The sequence below is a fragment of the Canis lupus genome, chromosome 15, assembly GCF_048164855.1.
Source record: "Canis lupus baileyi chromosome 15, mCanLup2.hap1, whole genome shotgun sequence".
Taxonomy (NCBI): domain Eukaryota; kingdom Metazoa; phylum Chordata; class Mammalia; order Carnivora; family Canidae; genus Canis; species Canis lupus.
Window position 1 is genome coordinate 7,794,342 of NC_132852.1, and position 23,283 is coordinate 7,817,624.

The following is a 23,283-nucleotide window of genomic DNA, read 5'->3' on the forward strand; positions in this document are numbered from 1 at the left end:
TTTGATAAGACCTGATGATCAAATGTAGTGGACAGGGGAAGAGGAGGTGATGCCGGAGTCTGAGGCGCTGCTGTTTTAATCTCAGGCTACTGCAGAGAGTGTAAGGATAGGCCCTGGGAGGGGGGATGCAGGAGAAAGTCAAGAATATGCAAAACTGGTTGAAAGGGCCCAGAATCTGGGAGGTCAGGAAGATGTAAACAAACAAGAGATTATATCAGTCCTACAACTTCCTGTGGAAGTGAGAACCTATTCCCAGGCATCTTGACCTGAGGCTTCAAGCAGATACTCAAAAATATTTCTAGAGAAAAAGGGAGAAGAAGAATTATTCTGAAGAAGAGTGCCATGTTCTATCTGATAAGTTTTTGGAGAGAAGGCTGTTTTCAGCCAGCCATGGTGATGCTTCTGTGTCCTAGACATGTACCTTTTTTATGCCAGAGCAAGTGCTATCTTACTCTAGGATACGGAGAATGAAACACTCAAATTGCCCAAATTCTTCCCTTTTCCTTCTGCCCCCCCCCTTCTTTCCTTTTTTCTTCACTGAGGTGTAACGGTTTGATGAGCTTAGTAAGGAAAAGATCCATCAGAACTTTGTTGGGTGAAGCCCCTGAACTTTACAGAGGGTGTTTGGAAGTCCACGTACTCTCCAAGAAATCTCTTACTTAGTGTGTCTAGTAAATAATATCTTTCAGAAGTGAGTAAAACTAAAAAAAAAAGCCAAATCCATGTGATTTTGATTCTCTGTTGAACATATTAGCCTGTGATTTAAACTCTAAACTTTTTGAGGCATGTCAGTAATTAGCAATCAGCTAATTGTAAAATAATTTAACTCTCAAGCATAGAAATCTAGAATTAGCCTTGTCATTGCACACCTTTTCACCTAGAAGCTTTCTTCTGGTTTTATTCTCCCAACTGCTGAGGTTGAAAGTGGAACTACTATTTTTTTTTTTTTTGCCTCCTGTTGCCTTGTAGTTTCTCTGGATTTCTTATTTGTAACTTGGTAACTTTAAGATATAATTTGCCTCTTTCTTGTAAAAGTTCAATCTAATATATGTTTTTTTTAAGAATGAAAACTGAAAGCCTAATATTTGATAAAGCATTTGCTGATACTCTATAACAGCATAATGATTATATGATTTTTTTTTCCTGTTTGAGCATAGAGGCTTACATTTTCTGGTTTAGCATTATTTTTACAGATACTGTTATTGTAAATTATTAAAACTGTTTCAGCTGAAATGTCTAGCTTCTTGTACTGAACAACATTTCACAAGGCAGATTTTGGTAAATCTGTTTGGTTGAAACACATTATTGTTACTTTAGGTGCCGACTATTCTGATGCCGAGTTTCCAATTGCCTTGATTAAAGTAGAAACATCCTATGGCTTGGATGACTTACATTTCAAATTGGTTTGAGCAAGATGATTGGTATGAAGGACTACAAAGAGTAAGATATATTTATGTTGTGATTATGATTTTCTGTGGGTCTTTTTTCTGCTCTCCTGCTCATGCAGCTGTTATTTCTTTGTCATTTATGTTGCAGACATTTTTGCATTGCAATATTTTGAAGGTAAATAAGACACTTGATAGATTCCAAAGCAGAGATAAGAGGATAATTATAAATACGGTCATAATCATACATTGAGGAAAAGGTTTTTTTTTTTTTTTTTTTCTGTCCTGGTTTCACATGAATTCTTAATGTTTTCAGATTGTCTTCAGGCTTTAAATATAAAATAGAATTCTTTTATGAGACTAATATATGAAAACAGTAATACTTGTAATAGTCATTTTATATAAAGAAAAAATTTTAATGAAGCAGAAGATGTGCATGATAATACTATGTATTATATTAATATCGTAAAATTAAATGCAAAGATTTTCTGAAGAGTGCCATGTTCTATCTGATGAATTTTTAGGCAATTAATTATGTTTCAAAAGATTTGGATTGTCACCATGGCAACTTTTGTATAGTATTTTGAAAATAGCTATTCTGATCTATTATTGCAATAGTACAAAACTGCTGTTTAAAAATGTATCTAATCAAAATGGATTTAGTGTAAAATAATACGATGTCTTTTTGATTATTTTCACCTTTTTAATGGGAGATTTTTAAATCACTTAAATGAAGCATTCTGTAGATTTTTTTTCTCACACAGCCTGGATTTTTCTTTTTATTAATGAATAGAACAAAAGAGCCAGAGTATCTTCCTGGGGTTTCATCAGCTTTCCTCACTGTTGTCGGAGGGCATATGCTACCAAGATAGGCAGCACTGCGTTTCTCTCCCTGTCCTGCTTCCTCAGGGTCCCATCCTCCACACATCAATGAAAGACATTTTTTCAGTATTTTACTCCCTTTTAATTATCTTTGTCACTGTAATTCCTCAGCAGTTTAAAGCCGTCTGCCTTTTGGGATTTTCTTTGTTTTTTTGTTTTTGTTTTTGTTTTCATTTTTTTTAAGCTGTGAAACAAAGCTGGTAAACATCTCTGCAGCCAGTTAATAGCAAACTCTGGAGAATAATCCTCATACTGGGGATCCTAACACATTCTGCAGAAAACAGGTGGAGAATCAGTGGGTAGCTTGTCATTCTGAATTTCAGTCGTACCCATAAATGATGGAAGTACTTCAGCTTATGAGTTAGATAAGTCCCACTGGACACACATACACACCTTTGTATTGTGCGTGTGCATTTTAAATATAGTAAGTGCATTTCTGATGTTGAACCAAAGAGGTTTTTTTTTTTTTTTTCTTCCAGTGCAGTCCGTGTATTTCCTCAATGGGGAGGGATAAGGATGGTAGTCCAACTCGCTAAAATGCTTTTTACTAAAATTGAGTGTTCCTTTATCTAGCGACTTCAGGGGAGTTTACATTAGAGATTATGAGGATTCAATATCTTTTTCTCCATTATAACACCAGTCGGCCCTTTAGTACCATTAGCCTTTATAAATGAATTTCTGGCTCTGAGACCTATTACAAGAGTAGCTGTTATATATAGACACAGTGCAACCCTGAAATTACCATATTGTCATCTTCATGAGTTTGAGCCGCTTCTGGCTCAAATTTTGGTCTGTTCTTATATAGACTTGGATGAGAATGAAAGATCCTATTCTAAATAATGAAAATTGGCACATGAATATTGACTTTAAGTTCTCCTAAAAGCAGAGCTTAATATTTTTCAGTTGATGTGCATGTGCATATGTATCCTATATAATCAGCATTCAGCATAGCACATTTTTCAATAGAATTTTTTCTCCTAATTTATTTAAAAGCAAAGTTATAACATTGTAGTGTGGGGTTTATAATGTACATAAATGCAACACATTTGATAATAATACGAAGGACTATGGGGGAATGAAAATATGGTTGTGGGGTTATTACATTTTACATGAAATAGAATGGTAACACTGAGTACAACAGATGTGGTGAGGATGCAGAGAAAGGGGAGCCCTCTTACACTGTTGGTGGAAAGAGTTTTTTTTTTAAAGTTCACAAGAAAAGGTAAGTTGGATTTTTTAGTTAACATTGTAATTTAGAAATACAATGTTTGAAAAATTACATACAAGTATGACTGGTCTTTCATAGAAACTTATGATAGTATTAATTTTAATATAATATTTATGGTGTATGTGTATATTTCTACAGGTACACAGACACACATAATAATTTGATTTTCACTTAGTTTTGCAGGCTTTTTTCACAGTGTTGTAACTCTAGCTATATTTTAAATTTCATTGTGATTATTTCATATCAGCATGCTCTTCATATTCAGAAGTGAACTTTAATGTTATATAAATATAAATACACTCATCACTTTTTTTACATTTCATATACTTAATATAGAGAATATCTTTACTGTGAGTGTAACATATATGTTGTATTTCATATGAGATTAAAAGAAAAAATTGAATTTAGGTTAAGAAAGTAATATCTTTGCAAGTAGGCTGTTGCCAGGTTACTGACATTGTCACTTATGTGTGGGGTGACACAATGCTCAGACTTTCTTCCTGAATCCTTTCTAAATCTCCATTATTCAGTGTACTTGAAGGTTTAGTACATCTTTAAAGTGTACATGTTGTTACTGGAAACAGAAGATTATATTTTCTGAAGTAACAAATCTCTAGAATGTACATGGAAATTCTTAAGTCATTCACATAAAAATGAAACCTATTCTAAAGTAAGAATACAAAAAAGTAGATAATATTTGTCTGAAATATATAATTAATTACAACGTTAAGTTCACATACATTTATTTACCTAGATGTGTGACATATATTTTAGGACTTATGTTTAAAATAAAGATACAGATTTTGGAATGATTCTGTAGTTGAATATTTTCTATTTGTAGTAATGAGAAGCATTAATTATATAACCATTCATGCTGACTACAAAGATAACAAGAGCTTCTGGACATTTCTTTTTATCTCCTTAGCAATTACAGATATAATTTAATAAAAGCTATATCATATTATATATACTTTTAATAATTTTGAAAAACAATAAGGAAGTTTCAAATACTGCCCGTTTAAATACATAATTAACATTTATAAATACAAGAGTATTCATATATATATATTTTAAGATTTTATTTATTTACTTGAGAGTGAGAGAGTGCACAGGGAGGGGCAGAGGGAGAGGGAGAAGCAGACTCCCTGCTGAGCAGGGAGCCCAATGTGGGCTCAATCCTGGGACCCTGGCCAAAGGTAGATGTTTAATGGACTGAGCCACCCAGGGGCCCCAATATTCATATATTTAATGATGTGTAATTTTTTCAAATTTTGTTCAAAATCCTAGATTTTATAATATGTTCTTATTTTGTTTTATGCTGTTTATTATTTTAATGGCTGTTTTGGACAAGTTATTCAACTCTATATTTATTTATTTGACTTTATTTATTTATTTATTTATTTATTTATTTATTTATTTATTTATGGCAGACACACAGAGAGAGGCAGAGAGATAGACAGAAGGAGAAGCAGGCTCCTTGGAGAGAGCCTGATGCAGGACTTGATCCCCAGACCAGGATCATGCCCTGAGCGAAAGGCAGGCGCTCAACCACTGAGCCACCCAGGCATCCCTCAACTCTAAATTTAAAAGGAAATTATATGGTTAGATTGTAAGACTTGTGAAAGCTTCTTAGGAACAAAGTCATACCAAATTGTATGACAATATTGAAATTTTTGTATTATTTAAATTTGAAAATTAAAAAGTAGTGAACTTAAAGAAGAGGTAATTTAAGATATACTGATAATTAAAGTAAAAATATATTGACAAAGTGAATTTTAAAGTAACATGCCTTTTTAATAAGGAGCAGAGGGACTTTGAGTTTGTAGTCTGGCAGGTGAGGAGCTTAGAAGTCTTCACTCTAGCCTAAAATGATAAAAAATTGAGCAAACTGGAAAAAAATAAATCAGCCACTCTTCTTAGATCTCTAAGAGAAGTGAGGTCACAGGGCAGTTTACTTCTTCCACAGTTGGAGAGATGGACAGGCAGTTACAGAAATTCACAACCTCCTGGAGCAGAGACCTACCAGCTAAAACCTCAGTGGGAACCAGAGCCCAACTAGGAAAACCTGAACTATAACTGATGAATTGCTGGAGGCTCATGTCACAGGTCTGAGAGTTAGAGACTCCATGGAGGCCCCATGCTTGTGTGCTCTCACCTCCAGCATCTCTACCAGGTCCTCACTGTGAAGACCAGGGAAAAATCCCATCATGCATCTGGCAGGGAGAGAAGAAAAGGAATCATTTTGAAATAGGTCCTAGCATTTTTTTCTTAGCAAAGCTGTTCTAGGAAGAAATAGTTTTATCAGAGCCTTACCTATCTGGGGAAGGGAAATAACCAACTCCAGCCCACTGTACCCATCCTTTCCCAACTAAGGGATAAAAAAACCCCTCCAAGAATCACTGGTGAAATTCACATTACACAGGCATGGACTCACCAGAGGACCTAATCACAGGATTATAGAGCACTTTTCCTCCCACAGTTACATTACCAAGGGTCAGCTGACCACAGTGCTTTTTACCCACTACATCATGTAATCCTCTCAAGGAAAGATTGTAGGGCATACTGAAAAGCAAAAATGAACAAACAAGCAAACAAACAAAAAACCATCAGAACAAGAGTCAGATATGGCAGGAATGTTGTAACTATTGGACCAAGAATTTAAAGAAACAAAATTAATATTATAAGGACTTTAATAAAAAATAGAGAACATACAAAGACAGGTGGATAATTTAAACAGAGAAATGGAAATTCTAACAGGAATCAAAAAGAAATGCTAGAGACCAGAAACACTAAAAAATGAAGAATGCCTGTTAGCTCATTAGTAGACTGGATATGGCTGAGGAAAGAATGATTTAGCTTGAGAATATGATGGTAGGGACTTCCAAATCTGAAAAGGAAGGAGAAAAAAGAATGGGGGGGGAAAAACAGGACGAAATACTCAAGGGCTGTAGGCCAACTGCAAAAGATGTGCCGTACACATACTGGAAATACCAGGACAAGAAGAGAAAGGAGCAGAAGCAACAGGTGAAGCAGTAATGACTTAGAATTTCCCCGAATTATGTCAGACAGCAATCCACAGATCCAGAAAGCCCAGAAAATACAAAATGAGATAAATGCAAACAAAACAAAACAAAACAAAACCCTCACCTAGGCAAATCACATTCAAACTGAAGAAAAAAAAAATCAAAGCGAAAATCTTCAAAAAGAAAACAGAGGAGCAAGAATAAGAATTATCATTCAACTTCTCAGAAACCACAAAAGCAAGAAGAGAATGAAATGAAATATTTAGAGTGTTCAGAAAAATAAAATACCAGCCAAGAAATCTATACACTGTGAAATTATCTTTCATGAGTGAAGGAGAAATAAAGACTTGCTCAGACAAACAGGAATTGGGGAATTTCTTGCCAGTAGACCTACCTTGCAATAAATGTTAGGAGAAGTTCTTCAGAGAAGGTAAGTGGTACAAGTCAGAAAATCAGATCTGCATAAACAAAGGAAGAGTATTGGAGAATATATAAGTAAAGGTAAAATAAAAACTTTCATTTTTCTTATTCTTAATCTTGTTAACAATTAACAGTTTGTATATAATAAAAGTAAAACAATATATTTTATTATACTTTTATGAACATACACACATACATATATGTGTGTGGTGTTGCTTATGTATTTATGTATAAGTAAAATGAATAACAGCAATGATATAAGGGATGAGAAGATGAATTAGGGAATTAGAGATATTTTGTTATTTATAAGGTGCCTACACTACCTGAGAAGTGGTATGGTGTTATTTGAAAGTAGACTTGGAGTAGTTATATCTTACAAAGTCTAGGACAGTCACACACAATTTTAAATGATATGCTAAGAAAGAAGAAAAAGTTGAATCATATAAAGTGCTCATTTGAAACCACAGAAGAAAGAAAAAGTGTGGAGGACGAAAACAGGAACAAATTGAAACAGTAAAAATTGGGTATATACTAATCCAAGCGTATCAATCATTACCTTGAACATCAATGGCCTAATGCACTAATGAAAACATATAGTTGGGTCTTTGTCTACAAGTAACTCAAATTAAATATAAAGACATACATAGATAAAGAGTAAAGGGATGAAGAAGGATAAACCATGCTAACACTAATTAAAAGAAGTGTCTATAGATATGTAAATTTCAGAGCAAGGGTAACGAGAGACATTACATGGTGATAAAAGGGTCAGTAATCCAAAAAGACTCACACACAACTTTAATGTGTGTATGCCTAATAACAGTATTGTAATACATGAGGCAAAAAATGATAGAAGTACGAGAAGAAATAGATGGGCATACTGTTCTAGTTGGAGACTCTGAACAGATCTACCAGACAGAAAATCAGTAAGAACATAATTGAACTTTATAGCATCTTCAAGCAAGTGTGTATAGTCCACACTATGGATTACTTCCTCCAACAACAGCAGGTTGCACATTCTCCTCAAGCTCACATGGAACATTTCCCTAGATAGATCATGTTTTGGGCCATAAAGCACATCTCAACAACTTAAAAGTACAGAAATAATACAAGGTTTACTCTCACACATCAGTGGAATTAAACTAAAAATCAGTACCAGAGATATAACTTGAAAATCTCCATATAGAGACTAAACAACAATCTTCTAAATAACACATGGATCAAAGAAGAAGTCTTAAGAGAAACTGAAAAGCATTTTTAAACTGCATGAAATTGAAAATACAACTTAACGTAATTTATGGGATGCGGCAAAAGCCGTGCTTGGAGGGAATTTATAGAATTTAATGCATATATTAGAGAAGAAGGAAGATCTAAAATTAATCATCTAAGCTTCTGCCTTAGGGAACTAGAAAAAGAGGAGTAAATTAAATAAATGCAAAGTAAGCAGAAGAAAAGAAATAATAAAAATTAGATCAGAAATCAGTGAAATCCGAAATAGAAAATCAGTAGAGAAAATCAACAAAACAAAAAGGTGCTTCTTTGAAAGATCAATAAAATCAATCGCTTCTCGGCCTTTTGGCTAAGATGAAGTGTAGGATCAATAAAATCTATTAGCCTTTAAGCTTGACTAATTAAAAAGAAAAGAGAGAAGGAACATGTTACGAATACCAATAATGAAAGAGGGGACATCGCTATATAACCAATGGATATTAAAAGGGTGATACAGAAATACTACAAATTTGGTAATCTATATGAAAGGGACCAATTCTTTAAAGATATAATTTGCCAAAACTTACAGAAGAAATATACAACCTGAATAGACCTATGTTTTAAAGAAATTGAATGAATAATAACAGTTTATGATACTGTGATTTATAAGAAATATGTATTTATTTAGTCATTCAGATGTCAGTGTCCCAAGTGTAGAGAGCCATAAATGTGTCTTTTGTTATGCTAATAAGGTGACTTTTAGAAAGCATGTAAGGATGGAGGTTGATGGCTGGCCGGAGCCAATCTTATGATTACAGGGTTGGAACTTTTAATCCCACCCCTTGACCTTCGGGGAGAGGAGAGGGGCTGGAGGTTGAAAGATCTCCAGTGGCCAGTAGTTTAATCAGTCAATCCTGTATAATGAAGCCTCTACTAAAACACAAAAGGAAGGGGTTCAGAGGGCTCTCAGGTTGATGAACGCGTGACCCACTCTGAGAAGATGGGATCTCCTTGCCCCTTCCCTCTACGTTGCTTCATGCGTCTCTTCTATCTGGCTGTTCCTGAGTTATGTCCTCTTATAACAAACCAGTAATCTAGAAGTAAAATGTTTCTCTAAGTTCTTGAGCCATTTCTAGCAAATTAAGACTTGAACAGACCCTTCACTGAAGAAGATAGATGGCGTATGAGTATATGGAAAGATGTTCGACCTAGGGAAATCCAAATTAAAACAACGAGTTACTACTTACATACCTATTAGAATGGCCTGTCCAGAACACGGACACCACCAAAGGCTGGTGAGAGTGGGAAACAGCAGGAGCTCCCATTTATTTCTGGTGGGAATGCAAATGGTGCAACCTCTTTGAAAGACAGTTTGATCTTTTCTTTTTTTTTTTTAATTATTTTTATTTATTTATTTTTAGTTTGATCTTTTCTTATATAATAGGCATACTCCTACTCCAGCAGTCCCCTCTTTTGCACTCCCTGTTACTCACCTAAAGGAATTGAAAACTTAAGTTTACATAAAAACCTGTGCATGGGTGTTTATAGCAGCTTTATTCATAACTGTTAAAACTTGAAAACAACCAAGATGTCCTTCAGTAAGTGAATGGATAAATAAACAGTGGTACTCTTTATTATTTATTTAAAAGGGAATATTTTTCACTGCTAAAAAGAGATGAGCTATGAGGCCATGAAAATACAGGGAGGAAACTTAAGTGTCTATTACTCAAAGAAAAGATTATATACTGCATGATTACAATGAAAGGGCATAACTATGGATAAAAGGTGAAACTGGGCAGAGTATAACAATATCAGTGCTTGCCAGGGGTTATTGAGAGACGGAGAGATCAATGGGCAAACAGAGGGGATTTTTTAGGGCAGTGTATCTATTCTGTACAATCTACAGTGGTGGATGCATGTCCTTCTACATTTGTCCAAACCCATGGAATGCACAACACCGGGGGCCAACCCTACTGTAAACTAAGGACTTTGGATGATGATGATGTGTCAGTGTAGGTTCATCACTGTAACAGATGTACCAATCTGATGCTAGGCATTGATGGTGGGGGGAGGTTGTGTGTATGGGGGACAGGGAGTGAACGCAAACTCTGTCATTTCAACTCAGTTTTTGCTGTGAAACTAACACTGCTCTAAAAACAGTTTATTAAGTTTAAAAAAGATTTAAAAAAAAAAGCAGTAAGTGAACATTCTAAAAATGATTCCATTTTACCTGTCTAAATCTTTCTCTTACATTTCTTTTCCAGATATAAACTCAAAATTTGCTTAAACATAAATGAGAAACAACTTTTATTTACAAACATTACGAGTAGTAACCATAGACCCCAAATGTAAACCACAAAAGCCTATTTAATCCACACTGTAGTTAAAATAATGTATATTTCAAAAAAAAATAATAAAATAAAATAATGTATATTTCCAGTGAAAGGTAACATTGTAACATTACTAGTTTAAAAAATATGTATATTTTAAAAAATTTGTCAGGAGTGCTAGTGCTTGAGGAAATACAAGTGCCAGAGGAGGAGGAGGAAAGAAGATTCTTAGAGTTAAACAAGCACAGTTATCATGGAATTTTTCACTTCAAATAACTTTTTACTTAAAAAAAACCCCACTAATTCCACTCAGATAAGGAGATTTCATGGGATGAAGACAGATTCAGGGAAGAAAGAGGAAAGAAGAAGAGATCTTTTGTAGAACGTGGAAATATGAAATAGAAAAGATATAAAGAAGAAAGTAGCTTGATAAGTAAACTGGTGATAATGTAACTGACTAGAGTTTACTAATTTTGAGCATTAAAATAAAGAAGAAATACAGGGTTATGGTCAGTACATGATTCCAGTAATACTGAAAAGGAAGCAGATGATGGAAACACTGCTTTATTTTTCAATGACATTACCAAGTTTTGTTCAGAGCAACTTGTTTTAAACCACTAGGTGGCAGGGTAGAAAGAGAAAAGGCACACTGAACAGGTACCCATTACACTTGTGTCTTAGGTCAGGCGTGTATATATATTTATGTGTTAATGTTTCATAGGTGTGATATTTGACATTTGTGTTAAAGCAATAACAACATAAACAGAATATTGATTAAATGCTGACGTTTGGTTATGTTAGGCCATGTGAACCAAACTTATTATCTCCCAGGTATTTACTTAATTTTTCAAAAATATATTTTTTTAAATTTTTATTTATTTATGATAGTCACACAGAGAGAGAGAGAGAGAGGCAGAGACACAGGCAGAGGGAGAAGCAGGCTCCATGCACCGGGAACCCGATGTGGGATTCGATCCCGGGTCTTCGGGATCGCGCCCTGGGCCAAAGGCAGGCACCAAACCGCTGCGCCACCCAGGGATCCCCAAAAATATTTTAAAATTTATAATTGCTATTTATATTTTTTCCTTACTTGAAATAGGTATGAAATTCACAATAGTGAAAAATTGGTAGTTTCCTGGTATAACTTTGTAGTATAAGTGAAGACTCTTATGTTGAGAGTCCTCATTTTTAGACCAATATTTTTGACCATATTAGACCATCATAATGGTCTAGATTCTGCCTTGAAAAAAAATTTTTTTTGGTCAATTAATCTATTCTTGAATGCCATTCAAGGTAACTCTATAGGGTAATGCTCAGAAGAGGTTCTTTGTTTTTGTTTTTGCCTTAGATATTCCCTGTTTCTGGGTTTTCAATATGATCATAGATATACAAACAGTCCCCCACTTGGTTTCCTTTTCTCCACGATCCTAGAAGAATTGAGTTGAGAGATTTACACAGAGATTCACAGAATCCCTTGAGCTGAGATGAATGGAAGGGAACACCTATTTCAGAGGATTTCTTTTAACTAGAAGGAACAGAAACCTGAGGTTAGATGCCTGCCTCCGTGCTCTGCCCTGGCTTGGAGCTGGGTCTCCCTCCCTGCTTACGGGAGCCCCAGCCAGGCTGATTCTTCATCTTGAGGGCTGTTTACTCCACTGTCCTCTGCCTGCCACGTCAACATTTTGTAACCAGTGGTTTCCAGTTTCCTTCTGTCCCCTCTTCACAATGAACAGTATTGTTAACGCAGCCTGCGGACCTGCCCTCTGTCCCATAAATAGTTATTGCAAAGATACTGAGTCACTGTAAAAACAGTGATGTTCTCTGACAGAGGCTACAATCCTCCCAATTTTGGCTTTCAGGGTTTTACATTTGAAATTGCTGCCCTGCATGAATTGCTAGTATTTAAAAATCAGTAGGTTTTATGTAAAAATCTAGATACTTCCATTTCTCTGGAAGCTTATATAAATCTGGCAACATGGGAGGGTCTTCTCCAGTGGCACTAGAGCCCGTCAGATAGAATATGGCCTTTCTGTTTCACTGTAGTCCCCATCACTCCTCTAGGGTTCCCATTCCTTGGCCAAATGTTATTTGTCATTTATCATTTTATAATTTCGTGTTTTCAAATTTGAGTTATCTGCCTTAATGTCTCTAGACATTTGGGGATTTCAGCTCTCGTTCTCTGAAAGTGTACATCGAGATTAATAGTCCTAGTAGAGAATTTTTTCAGGACATTAAGATAAGGATTGATGAAGATAGACATAAAATAATTAAGTTTATTGAATCATGAAAATGGCTGATGTTTCTCCAAATTTGTTTTTTAAGGCAAACATGTCCCAGGTAAGGCAGGTGGGACTGCTGGCCGCTGGATGTCAGCCGTGGAACAAAGATGTATGTGCTGCCAACGGAGACAGGTTTGCATATTGCGCCACCCTGGCCATCTATATTTACCAGGTAAGATACTATTGATTCTTTTTGATTTCTAATTTAATTAAGTAAAATTAAAATTTAATTTAATACCTATTTTAAAAATCCCTGTTATATAAAAGGCTTAGTGCTGTAATTTAATTGATACTTCTATTTTGTTGCTGTTTATACTATATAGGTTTTACAGGTCAGACTTTTAGAAAATGCTTATATCATAGTTTTAAATTATTGGAAAAACCTTAGTTGATGTCATAAACCTTTATGTGCTGTTCATCAAAAAGAATTTCCTCAAGAATTAAAAGCTTCCAGTTCATGAGTGGTGAGCAATTAGAATTTAATCCTTTTAAAATATATTTCCATATAAGTAGTTGGAATTCATGTATTCCTTTGTTTCAGACCTGGCTCAGTAGCATTTTCTATTAAAAAAAATCATAAGTTGAAGAATGTGGGTCATCTGTTAGAGATCATTATAGTGAAAACAGGGCAGATATGAAATACGTTGAGCTATTCTTGAGATTCACACCTTTATCACTCCTTTTTCTCATGTCTGAGCTCCATCCAGACATCTCTTCGTCAGTTCCCAATCTATAGAGCCCATGGCCTTCTGAATAGCCCCAGGTAGAGGTACCACAAGCATCTTAAATCAGGTCAGTCTTTCTGCTCAAACCTAGAGTCAGCATTTCAGTGTTAGCAGCTAAACTTTCATCCAAAGCCCCCGTGTGAAGGTTAGCTACCTTAGGGCTCTCTCTTCTACTCACCTCCTGTACTAGAGGTAAGCGGGAGCAATCCTAGCATTTGGTAACCTTTATATCCTTCTCACCTAAACTATTATAATAATCTCTTACTATCCTCTTCGCTTCTACTTTGAGTCCCTTTAATTTATACTGCAGTGTAATCAATCATCATGTAATGCAAATCCAGAATTTTCTATCTTCAGCTGCTCCTCATTCTTTCATATTAACATCCAGACTTTGTAGTGTGACATTGTTTTGCAGTGTTTCTTTCACCTCTCGGCTCACCTTGTGGCCCGGGCATAACCAACCTAATTGTATTTTCCAAAACATCTCAGATTCTTTATATCTTGCCTTTGCTTACACAAGGTTTTCCATTTGCCTGCGTTGCCTGTTTAGAGAATGTTTTCTCATCTTTCAAATCTTGGCTCAAGTGTCTAAACTCTTTTCCACATTCTGCTTTTTCTCTTTCCTGTTAGCAAAGGACCTTAGGAAATGCACTGCCTGTCTGCCTGCTTCCCTTTGCCAGCAAAAGCCTTCCTTACCTTTGAATTTCTCAAGTTACTCTGTACTCTCTGGAATTTAATAGACACTCACTAAATACTTTTTGAATGATATATGTCTTTTGTTGTTTTGAAACACCAACTCATTCCAGTTAAGAGTGAAAAAAAATTATTGGATTATTCCAGAGTAAAAATCCTTTTAATTACTGATACTGTAGTTTATCGACAGTTTAAGAAATCATAGCAGTAATCTACAAACCAACTAATTTTCCACAACTTTGAGTTATATTTTATGTAGTCCATTATTCAACATTGTAGAAACACCCAGGAATCAAACTGCAGTTTCAGTGTAACTCACATTTTTTCACTTTCCATTGCTCTGTACACAAAGACAGCAGCAGGCCTGTCAATCTCTTCCTTTTCCCTCCCATCTGCCTCCCTTACACTTTGCATGTCTCCCCAAGCTTCTCACTCCCAAAGATCTCCTACAACATTTCTCCCTTAGTCTTAAGTCCCTGTCTTCTTGTTTTATTTCCTTTTAGAGAAGCAGAACATAAAAGTCAAGGCCAACTGTTCCTGCATGGAGTAGGGAAGAGAGTGGATGAAGACAGAAGTTAATTTTTTTCATGTTCGCATGTGTCTTAAGTTTGATGATGACATTTTATGACTTGAATATTTAGGAAGACTGGGTTATAATTATTAAATTAAAAATTTCTGAAGAAAGTTTATGTGTCATTTTTAAAGACTGAAACAAACTAAAAATCACCCTGATTTAGAAATTAAAACAAATTCAGGTGGCAGTTCATTACAGAGTCCACTGCAAAACCTTGTTTCAAAGTATGCAAATAGAAGATTACATTTGTATTAAATGATGACGTTAACATTCAACTTATATTAATCAGTACTGTTTTAAATGTCATTATCTAAATTGAAGTGCTTTGAAAAATATGCTACATAAATACAAAATATAATTATTTTCAAAGGGAATATTTTTAAAATAATATATAGGGTCAATGTACAGTCAGTATTTGATAGTCTGTTGATGCTGTTATTATCAAATCTGTCTGAAATATTAAATGATACTTGTAAATGCCATAAGAATTTTTTCTTTGACCATTGAATTGTGAACTACTCTAAAAATAATTTGTGGTCCAATTCAGTGTAATGGTATGGGCTTGTCATACTGAATTGTAAATATAATAATCCCTGTAAGTTATATATATTGTGTTTAACATACTACTTGGATAATTTGTATAGTAAGGCCAGTGACGGTCATTGATGTGCGCAGAGCTTCTTGTGTTTTTATTGTATTTATAGACTCTTCCACTGAATTTCTAACTTATATAGTAGTTTTTTCTATTATGTGCATTAGACACATTCACATTATTTACCATAGATAACTGAAATCACTGAATAGCTTAAAACGTACAAACTTATCCCTAAACGTACAAACTTATCCCTAAATGTACAGAAAATGTACTTATATAAACAGGCCAACTTAAGATTATTATAACTGCAATACTAATAAGATGAAAACTCCACTGGTACTTGGTTGTCTTTAATAATATTTTCATCTGAAGTTGTTCGGAATAGCTAAAGTTTAAGTAGTAATAGATACAGAAATTACAGAAGGGAAAACTGAGGGAAATTATTAGTTCATTAGTCAAAGTTTTATATACAGAGATGTTCACTACAGCATAATGTGTGATGGCAAAAGTTGAAAGTTGCTTAAATGATAAATAATAGCATAATGGCTCATTTTTTCCATAATATGAACTGGATCTCTTCCATTGGCCAAGAATCTCTAGGTAGTAAAAATACAACGAACAAACCAGGCAGATTCTTCTCATCAAATTCATATTCTTAGTAAGAACAGGGGGCAGGAAGTGATCCTAAAAAAAATAAGCAAATAAATAAGTAAATGTTGCAGGAAAAAAGTGTTCTATGAAGGACACAAAACAGGTAATACGTTAGAATCACTGACACGAAAAACAAAGGCAACATAAACAAGTGTGACTTCATCAGACTAGAAACCTTTTGCACAGCGAAGGAAGTCATCCACAAAATGCAAAGGCAGCCCACTGAATGGGAGGAAATATTTGCATATCATACATCTGATAAGGGATTAATATCCAAAGCACATAAAGAACTCATATGACTCAATGGCAAATTAAACAAATGATCTGATTAAAAAATAGAGGATGTGAATAGACATTTTTCCAAAGAAGACATACAGGTGGCCAACAGATGCATGAAAAGAAATCACATCACTCATCACCAGGGAAGTGCAAATCAAAACCACACTGAGATAGCACCTCACACCTGTTAGGATGACTGTTTTCAGAAAGACAAGGAATAACGAATGTTGGGGAGGATGTGGAGAAGAGAGAACCCTTGTGCACTGTTGATGGGAATGTAAATTGGTGCAACCACTATGGAAAACTCTATGGAGGTTTCTCAAAAAATTAACCCTCATATGATCTAGCAGTTCTATTTTTGCGGAAGTAAAAACACTAATTTGAAAAGATGCATTTCAGCATCTTTTTCACTGCACTATATCTGAGACCTGGAAGTAATCCAGTGTCCATTGATGGATGAATGGGTAAAGAAAATGTGGTGCATATGTACATGCAATGGAATACCATTTAGCCATAAAAAGAAGGAAGGAAACTTTGCTGTTTGCTATAATGTGGGTGGACCTTGAGGGAATTATGTTAAGTAAAATATGTCAGAGAAAGACAAGTACTGTATGATCTCACTTAAAGATGGGCTTCTCTTTAAAATTTTTTTAGATTTTTTATTTATTTATTCATGAGATACACAGAGAGAGGGAGAGAGAGGCAGAGACACAGGCAGAGGGAGAAGCAGGCTCCATGCAGGGAGCCCGACGTGGGACTCGATCCCTGGACTCCGGGATCACGCCCTGGGCTGGAGGCAGGCACCAAACCGCTGAGCCACCCAGGGATCCCCTGTGATCTCACTTATATGTGGAATCTAAAACAACAACCAACAAAATGAACTCATAGACACTCACAGATACCCAGGATAGATGGGTGGTTGCCAGAGGTGGGGATGGGGTGGGGGCTGAATGGATGAAGGTAGTAAGAAGGTACAAACTTCCAGTTATAAACTAAGTAAGTCATGAGGATGCAATGTACAGCATGTTGAATGTAGTGAATAGCACTGTATTATTTATTTGAAAGTTGCCCAGAGAGTAGATCTTAAAATTTATCATCACGAGAAAAAAAGTATAGCTACGTGTGGTGATTGTTAACTAGACTTACATGATCATATAGCCGTATATGCAAATGTCAAATCATTATGTTCTGTATCTGAAACTAATATGTCGATTATTGTCTCAATTTAAAAAAAGGATAGAGTTATGTTTTGGGGTGGGTATGGGTGTATAAATTTATTTAGATACTTTGGTCAGAAAATACCTTTGTAAAGAGGAATCTTAGAACTGAGACCTGAACAGGAAAGAATGAGTAACCACGAGCTAATCGATGGGGAGAGCATTCGTTCTTTGTCTGACTTATTTCACTTAGCAAGATACCTTCTGCCTCTACCCAAGCTAGCCATTCTGACGGGTATAAGGTGGTATCTCATTGTGGTTTTGATTTGCATTTCCTGGCTGATGAGTGATGTTGAGCATCTTTTCATGTATCTTTTGGCCATGTGTATGTCATTTTCTTTGAAAAATATCTATGGAGGTCCTCTGCCCATTTTTAACAACATTATTGGGGTTTTTTTTGGTGTTCAGTGTTAGAAGTTCCTTATATGTTTTGGATATAACTCCTTATTGGATATACCATTTGCAAATATCTTCTCCCATTCCATAGGGTGCCTTTTCATTTTGTGATGATTTCCTTCACTGTGCAAAAGCTTTGTAACTTGGTGTAGCCCCAATAGTTTATTTTTTAACCTAATTTTTTTCCTTCATTTAAATCTAATGGAAAAATTACAGAAAAAATATTCCAAAACCAGGGTTTTTTCCTCACAGACGTAGGTATAGAAAATATAATAAAGCTCTGAATTATTATGCATATTTAAATAAATTTACATTTATTTTTACTTGTTTTAAAATTATTGTTTTGCTCCCTTATTTTTTTTAAACTTATTGTTTTCTACTCATTATTTATCAGGGAAATGCAAATCAAAACTATAATATCACCTCACACCTGTCAGAAGGGCTAAAATCAACAACATAAGAAACAACAGATGTTGGTGACGATGTGGAGAAAACGCCACCGTCATGCACTGTTGGTGGGAATGCAAATGGTGCAACCACTGGGGAAAACAATATGGAGGTTCCTCAAAAAGTTAAAAATAGAACTACCCTATGATCCAGAAATCACAGTAACGGGTATTTACCCAAAGAACACAAGGATGCGATTTCAAAGGAATACATACACCCCTATGTTTACAGCAGCATTACTTAATAATAGCCAAGATATGGAAGCAGCCAAGTATCCATTGATTGATGAAAGGATAAAGAAGCAAAAAAAAAAAATATATATATATGTATATATATATATATATATTCTATTGTATTCAATCTATTCTATTCTATACACACACACACACACACACACACACACAATGGAATGTTATTCAACCATAAGAAAGAATGAAATCTTGCCATTTGCAAACAACCTGGATGGAGCTAGAGAGTATAATGCTAAGCGAAATAAATTAATCAAATAAGGACAAATACCACATGATTTCACTCATTTGTGGAATTTAAGAACCAAAACAAGCAAAGGGAAAAAAAAAAATGAGAGACCAATCAAGAAATAGACTCTCGAGTGCCTGAGTGGCTCAGCTACTTAAGCATCTGCCTTTGGCTCAAGTCATGATCCCTCCCTGCTTTGGGCTCTCTGCCCAAAGGGGAGCCTGCTTCTCCCTTTCCCTTTGCCTCTCCCCTCTACTTGTGCTCTCTCTCAAATAAATAAAATCTTACAAAAAGAAAGAAACAGACTCTTAATGTTAGAGAATAAACTGATGGAGGAGAGAGGAGTTGGGGGGGATGTGAAATAGGTGATGAGGATTAAGGAGGACACTTGTGATGAGCGCTCAGTGATGAATGGCAGCGTTGAATCACTGTATTTCACACCTGATTCTAGTATAACACTATGTTAGCTAACTGGAATTAAAATTTTAAAAAAAGATTTCTTTCTATTCATTGAATACGTTTAACACTTGAAAGTGGACCAAGACTTGAAATGTGTTCATATCATGTTATTAGTTGTACTAATTTTCATGTATGTAGCTTTTTAAAAATAGTGTGATTATTAACAAAAAGTGTATTATCAAAAAAAAAGCACTGAAATGTCTTGTTTATATATTTTTTTTAGTTGGATCACCGTTATAATGAATTCAAACTTCATGCCATTATGTCTGAACATAAAAAAACAATCACAGCTATCTCTTGGTGTCCACATAACCCTGATCTGTTTGCAAGTGGCAGTACCGATAATTTAGTGATCATTTGGAATGTTGCAGAACAAAAAGTCATTGCTAAGCTCGACAATACAAAAGGTATATTTATAACTGGAGTTTATTTTATTAAATGAAATATTTTTATTTTAGTAAGCAAAATAATTAAATTAGCTCAGATTTTAAAGTACTGGTTTTTAAACTTTGCAGTGCTAACGTATGTATGAAATACATTTCACATTGTGACTCATTGTGTGCATACATATGTATGAAACTGAAACGGAATTTCGTGAAATGTTTATACTTCATACACCAGTCATTTAAAAATAGTCAATACCATATGGTTTCATTGGTTTCATTAATGTTTAAATATAACAAAAATTCCCAAAATAAGTATAGAAATAATACTGGGTAAGATTTTCTTAATGGGACAGTTGATCAGCCTGTTCATTGGTCTACAAGGACAGTGTTAGGCATGTTACCTGTGCCTAACTGAGCTGGTTTCTTCCTTTATTTTTCACTGTGTCAAGATAGAAAGTCCTAGTTTACCCAAGTAGGTCTTAGTGAATTGAGTATTATTGCACTCTTTCTAGTTAGCATCTTACCCCATAATGATGACGTTATCATTTTTCTGTTGTCACATATGTCACAATAATTCACTTTTTGAGCACGACGGATGTGTCAGTTATTAATTATGATTTTGAGAGCTACGGCTGGATGTGTTTTTGATGTGCAGTTCTTTTCTTTTTTTTTTGTGCAGTTGTTTTCTAACAGTTGCTGGTTATAGCTTTGAGTTAGAAAACTGAGATGTGGCAGTCTCACTAGCTGTATTTTTCTCAGTTTCTTAAAAATGTTCTTTTCAGTATGTAGCAACAATATTGAGAATTCACAGGCAATTATATGTGAGTCTTGCTTCCAAGATAATGATGCCTTTTGGAACCTTTGGATATGCCCAACATACTTATAGTATATTTCCTTTTCTTTGTCTTTTCAAATTTAGGTCATTAGGAATGCTAAAAATACCAGTAAAATAAACCAATTTTGTTACACAACTTTCATCTTAAAAAAGTATTTGCCAAACAAGGTTAATTTTTAAACTAGAAAACTATGAATCTTATTCCCAAGTTCATATAACATGCTTACCGTTTTCACCTGCAACAATTCCTGAGCTTCAGTATTAGATAGTGTATAGTGTGTTCCAGTCTCTGAGCAAAAATTTTTTTGAAGTCAACTGTATTCAGTGAGCTTCCATGAATTACATGAATGGTAACAGTTTTCCTTAAGGTTTTCAATACATCAATGAGAAAAAGCCAGAATACTTTTGGTGCAAAGCTTTATCATGTAGAAACAGCAGTTGACCGCCTCAATCAAGATTTTTCATATTTTTCCGATCATACTTGTTTCTCTACCAATCACAAATCCTACAGGTTTTTCCAGTATTGTTTGTATCGATCAATAGTGCATTTTCTCGGTACTTTATATTCAGTTTATGTGAGAGTAATTTTAAGAAACACAATAAATACTCCTTAAATGCCACATGATGTCAGTTGGTCACACAAAATCCATACTGGACTATAACTGCATAATAATACTTTCTAAATGTTATGCACAGGTACAGATTAGCCAATATATTATTGTATTATCACTTAGTTTATCCACTGATTTGTCATCAAGCACTATATGCATCACCTCTATTCATGATGGAAGAGTTTTTTATTCATTAGCTGTGTGTACCATACCTTCTTTTGCCACTGAGCATACAATTAAATAAGACCTTCATTAGCATTTGTAGAATTCTTAAATGATTGTGGTAACAGTTTTGGTCACTTTAACATATTTTTCTTTTCCTTACATATTTTCTTTTGAAAATTTTCAGAGTTAACAATAATCCTCTTGCTGTTTCTAAATATCTCCTTAATTTGAAGTTTGAATGCTTTATTTTATTTGCAAAAAGAATATTATGAAAATTTTGGTGATTTTCATTGTAAATAATTCCCTTTGAAATGTCTTAGACTCTGTTTCTTCTTTTGAGAATCCAGCTTAAGCAAAGTGGAAATTTGTAGTCACCTTTTTTTGAAAATCAGTATTAGAACTTACACATAACAGCAGTTGAACTTGAATTTATTTCTGTATTTTGTATTTCATCATTCTGTTTTCCATAATAATTCATTTAAAGGAAAACAAGTATTAGTTTGTTTAAATGTAAAATGTTAAAATTATCATCAACTTGAAAAATTCACACTTAATAATATCCTTTCAGGGAAAAAAAAAACAACATTGTTAGCTGGATTATAGTACTACTTACCTATCTCAGAATATTTTGGGAAGAATTAAATGAGCTGATATTTTTTAGAGCTCTTAGAAGTACTTACATTAATAAGCCACTATAGACGTCTTTTCTGTTTTAACTTTTAGACATTTCTGGTCCCTTCTTTTCCTTGCTGCCTTTCTGGAAATATGCAGAGAGCCAGCATTTGAGGGGCTTTCTTCAAGTATGCCATGGTGGTTTGACCCATTCAGAATATCTTACCCCTTATTGGGAAATTCTTCTTCTGTTCATGTATCCTATAACCACATCAGCTTTTTATTGGCCTTATTCATGGACTCTTTCTTTCATTCCTTGTATAAATATGTATGTGTTACCACTGTATGTCAGGCTCTGAACTAGGCATTAGGCTTCCAGTTTCTGCCTCTTGGAACATGAAGGACTGTTGACACAAATTAATTCACTGTCAATGAACAACAGTTGACTCTGTGTCTTTGTTCATGTCATTTTCTCCTCCTGGGAAATACTACTCATCCCATACATTAAATATAACTGCTCCCTCAGAATATAACTCAAATCCAGATTTTTCCCAGGACAGTTGCCCAACGGTTCACAAACCTCTCTACACATCAGAATCATTGGAAGAAACTTATTACAAATAGATTCCTGGGCCCTAATTCCATATGATCTGAGGTACATATTCCATGTGCATTTGTTAAAAGTATCTGTGTTGGGAGAATCATGACCTCTGTCTTGAGTTACAAATTTACTGTGACCCTTATTTTATATATGATTTATTCTATCACAGTAATAGTAAGAATACAGTTAACTTTTGTATTTCTTTTGTAGTATAGTTTAAAAGCGTCTTTTACATACATTATTATATTTCCTTTCCTAATATTCACATAGAATAGGTGTTCAGCTATTTTGAGTTCTATCCATTTTATAGAGGAGATGACAGAGGTGTAAGAGGTAAAGTTATTTAATTCATCTGAAGCACCACTAAGATTTGAAACTAAATCCTTAAAAGACATAGATTGTGGCGTTTGTTATTAAATCCCTGTAGTAGCATGTAACTTTTCATACATGTAATCTTTATCTTCCCAAGATATTACATTTATATCTAAATTTAAGATCCTTTAAATCAGGTATCTATCATATCCCATATAAACTTGTACACCCAGAATGCCTACAGCAAGTCTACACAAAAACTCAAAGAATCGATTGCTTTAATATATAGTTTCTGAAAGAAAAATCTGTATAAATTTCAGAATATTTGAAGCACATTGTGGTATTAATAGTTTTAAACATAAGTAGGTACTGTTCCTTGCATTATGGAAGCACCCTAGTATGTGGCCCATAGTCTTTAGGGTTACTTTAGAAGTCCAACTCCCAACTAAGAAGGTGGTAATTTTTTTAATAACAAGCCTATTCTCATATTTTAAG

General features: G+C 34.6%; 1 protein-coding gene across 8 annotated transcripts in view; it reads left to right on the forward strand.

Moving 5' to 3' along the window:
- The window catches only part of WDR17 (WD repeat domain 17), a 117,452-nt gene that overhangs the window by 26,058 nt on the left and 68,111 nt on the right, over positions 1-23,283 (forward strand). For 6 of the 8 annotated variants that reach the window (XR_012007416.1, XM_072775847.1, XM_072775846.1 and 3 more), the window contains exons 2-4: positions 1,318-1,440; positions 12,797-12,925; positions 19,490-19,673. Coding sequence is in view for 7 of the 8 variants with exons in the window: in XM_072775847.1 (XP_072631948.1) it covers positions 1,375-1,440; positions 12,797-12,925; positions 19,490-19,673 (379 nt within the window). In the remaining variant the exon portion in view is untranslated. Of the gene's footprint in view, positions 1-1,317; positions 1,441-12,263; positions 12,387-12,796; positions 12,926-19,489; positions 19,674-23,283 lie in introns of those variants that run through there. The other 2 variants (XM_072775852.1, XM_072775851.1) reach the window with 2 other exon arrangements.